General features: G+C 39.4%; 1 protein-coding gene across 1 annotated transcript; it reads left to right on the top strand.

The window, feature by feature from the left end:
• Positions 1-273: 273 nt before the first annotated feature.
• On the top strand, positions 274-3069 carry JH06_5136 (phosphoenolpyruvate synthase; the record flags this gene model as incomplete). Its single annotated transcript, XM_014669430.1, has 4 exons — positions 274-288; positions 310-1303; positions 1334-1491; positions 1594-3069. 4 exons carry the CDS (start codon positions 274-276, stop codon positions 3067-3069), a joined length of 2643 nt encoding a protein of 880 aa, XP_014524916.1.
• Between the last annotated feature and the right edge of the window lie 343 nt (positions 3070-3412).

Genomic DNA, 3412 nt, shown 5'->3' with positions numbered 1-3412 from the left:
TACGCAATATAAGAAGCGGCATCATTACCAGTTACTGTTTGGGTCTTATAATGTACTTCAGGCATGATTCTATCAAATTAGGACCGAAACAAAAATAAATATACAACAAGTCTTTCGACAATTAGTTTCTACTGAGATTCTTCCTTCTTGTGTCATATGGCAGTTTTACCTCAAATGTGGTATTCAGCCCAAGATTGCGCCAATGAGATTTCGAAAGCTATTTCTTAGTTGGTAATACTTGCACTTGGGTTACTGTTGAAATGAATCACATTTATGACGTTACAAGTGGGTACACTGAATAAACCCTAGTTTACTGAGAAAGAAGAGGAGCCAACCGTCGCTTCGCTAGGAGGGAAAGGGTATAATCTTATACAGTTGACACGTGGTGGTTTCCGTGTCCCATCTGGTTTTGTCGTAAAGGCATCTGCTTTTATGGAATTTGCTAGTTCTTGTTCTCTTATTCAGAAGGTCGAAGACTATCTAGGATCTCTCGACGAGAAATGCAATATGATTCATTCCTTATTTCAGGATACGCCTATCTCTTCCACATTGTATGATGCTATTGATCATATGTTAATCAAGTTCCAGTCTGATCCTGCCCCACTTTTTGCTGTTCGCTCTTCGGGAGTAATGGAAGATCTGGACGAAGCTAGTTTTGCTGGAATGAATGATACTCTTCTCAATGTCCCAGCAGAAACTACTGCTATTTGTAATGCAATCAAGCAGTGTTGGAAATCCCTATTTAGCAAACGTTCAATTACGTATCGTGAAGAGAATGGTTTTTCAATGTTCAACACTGCAATTGCTGTAGTTATTCAGGTGATGATCCCTTCTGAATGCTCTGGTGTCATTTTTACGGCAGATGCTCAGACTGGTTCTCGAGGTGAAATGTCCCTCGATGGAGTCCAAGGGCTTGGGGAGGCGTTAGTTAGTGGTATGGTAAGTACAGATCACTGGACGATTCGCAAAGCATATGGTTCTCGTAAGATGCGAATTGTAGACTGTTGTCCTGGTCATCAGGAGTACAAACTTGTATCGAAATTCCCTGAACCAGGAACAGAAAAGGTTGAGTTAGGAGAAGAAGGGAAAAAATGCAGTTTCACTTCAGATCAAGTGATGGAAGTGGCTTCAACATCGTGTTTGATTGAAAAGTATTACTCAAAGCCAATGGATATAGAGTTCTGCTATTATCAAGGATCTCTGTACATCGTTCAGGCACGTCCAATCACCCATCTGATATCAGTACCAGAGAGTTTGAATCCTCTGAGAAATACTCCTCAATGGAGTGTTTGGATGTCCTTCAGTTAGATTTGATTCACTCCGTTATTTGTAGATAATGTTCAGATGCTAACAGATCCTATGTCTCCGATGGGTGCATCTGTTTTTCGTTTCTTGGTGGGTTGTTCAGAGAAGTACGTTACCCAAGTTAATGGATATTTGTATGTTAACATAGCTGTACTGTTGATGTTGGCACCAATTCGACGTATCTTTGTGAGTAAGAACTGTTGCTATGAATCATGAATAGAAATAATTGGAGGTCATATCGACAAAGAAATTGGAGCTGTTTGAGTTGTAATGTAGAATGAAAGTTAGATTGTCAAAGAAGGTTATGATGAGGACTATTCATGCTATAAGAAGTCCATGTCATTCAAACAATTGAAAGTGCTTTATCAGAAGATTTGGAAACGTCTTGCATCCAACTTGATTCGAAATATGATTCATAAACCGAGTGCTGAAGTGATTCAATCGACGTTTGATACTACATTCAGTGGTGTTCATCATTTAATCAAACAAGAAACAGAGAAGATGGAAAACGATCCTGAATACTCACTTCATCAGGCACGTACTGTGTTTGGTAATGTCTTCTATGAGATTGTACCAAAGTGTATTCCTATGCTCATAATCACGATCATTACCCAACTGAATATTAAGAAAATCACTCGAAAATATGACATTCCTGAAGAAGAGGTAGAGGCTACCTGGGGGAATCGTCGTGAGAACGTTGCAAATCAGATGAATCATCAAATGATTCGTCTTGCTATTATTCTGAAGTCTATAATGAAGAATGATCCGAAAATCGAAGAACAAGTAACTAGAATCATTGAGAATAAGGATAATGATGCTGTGAGAGCCTTCATTATGTCATGTCATGAGTCATCCGATCCAGAGAAACAAAACCTTGCAAAGGAGTGGAATGATTTCATGTTACGATTTGGTCGTCGTGGTCCTGGTGAGATTGATATTGCTGTCCCTCGATATGAACATCGTCCTGTTCTTGTTCTTGCAATGGTGTTTAATCTGGATACTAATGGATACAAAGATGAAGACGAAGGAGATCGTGAACGTGAAATTGCAATACAGAGCGTCTTATCAAAACTATCGAAACGTGATCATAAGAAGGTAGAATCATTGTTACCTGTTGCACAATGCTTCTTGATTAACCGTGAGAGTCCCAAGTATCTCATCATCACACTATTTGGCTTCTTCCGTGAATTGATTCTCAGAATAGGAGAAAAACTCCAGAAGCAAGGACTGATTGAATCCGTGGAAGATGTGTTCTTTCTCAAGATGGAGGAGTTGTGTGACTACGAAGAAGGAAAAGTGGCTGTATTTGACCAGTTGGTGAAGAAACGTCGTGAAGAGGATGCATTAGGTCGGACTATGCAGTTTCCTCGTATTATTTTTGGTCCTGAATGTGTAATGCGATCTGTCTCGAAGGCTACTATAAAGGAAATGGAAAATCTTCCACCGAATATGCTTAAGGGAATGCCAACCTCTGCAGGTATTGTGGAGGGTAGAGCTGTCGTGGCGACAGATCCAGATACAACGATGTTGAATAAAGGTGATATTCTAGTGGCCAAAGCTACGGATCCTGGTTGGACACCTCTTTTTGTTCCTGCTGGAGGGGTTGCAATTGAAATCGGAGGTCCACTGACTCATGGAAGTGTTGTAGCCCGTGAGATGGGAATTCCCTGTGTTGTTAATGTGATTGGACTGACAACCAAGTTGAAAACTGGAATGCGAATTCGTATTGATGGAAACAAGGGTTTGGTTGAAATTCTCGAATGAGTCTATTTGTTAGAAACACAATCATTTTGGATGTGCTAGATTGTAGATGAACGGGAAAGACCTGTGTTGTGTTCATACTCAAACATTCAGTTAGCGGAACACTTGCTATTATCTATAATCAATCATAGATAATCCTATCGATTCATAGTACCTCTTTTCTATTCTATTGCATGATCAAAAGGATCATAACTGGTCTAGTTGTGGAAATCGATCAATTGAATTCAATGATTGTAAATAAGAATGAATAGAGAAAAGAGTATGTGAATGTGTGATTTATTCCGGTGACAGCACTTGTTGGAATAACCATGAAAGTGTGTATAGAATCAGAATAACTTTGCTAAAG

Source organism: Blastocystis sp. subtype 4 (genome assembly GCF_000743755.1).
Source record: "Blastocystis sp. subtype 4 strain WR1 chromosome Unknown seqid_0568, whole genome shotgun sequence".
NCBI lineage: Eukaryota > Bigyra > Opalinata > Blastocystidae > Blastocystis > Blastocystis sp. subtype 4.
The sequence above is the reverse complement of the archived record's forward strand: the minus strand, read 5'-3'. Positions and strand labels throughout refer to the sequence as shown.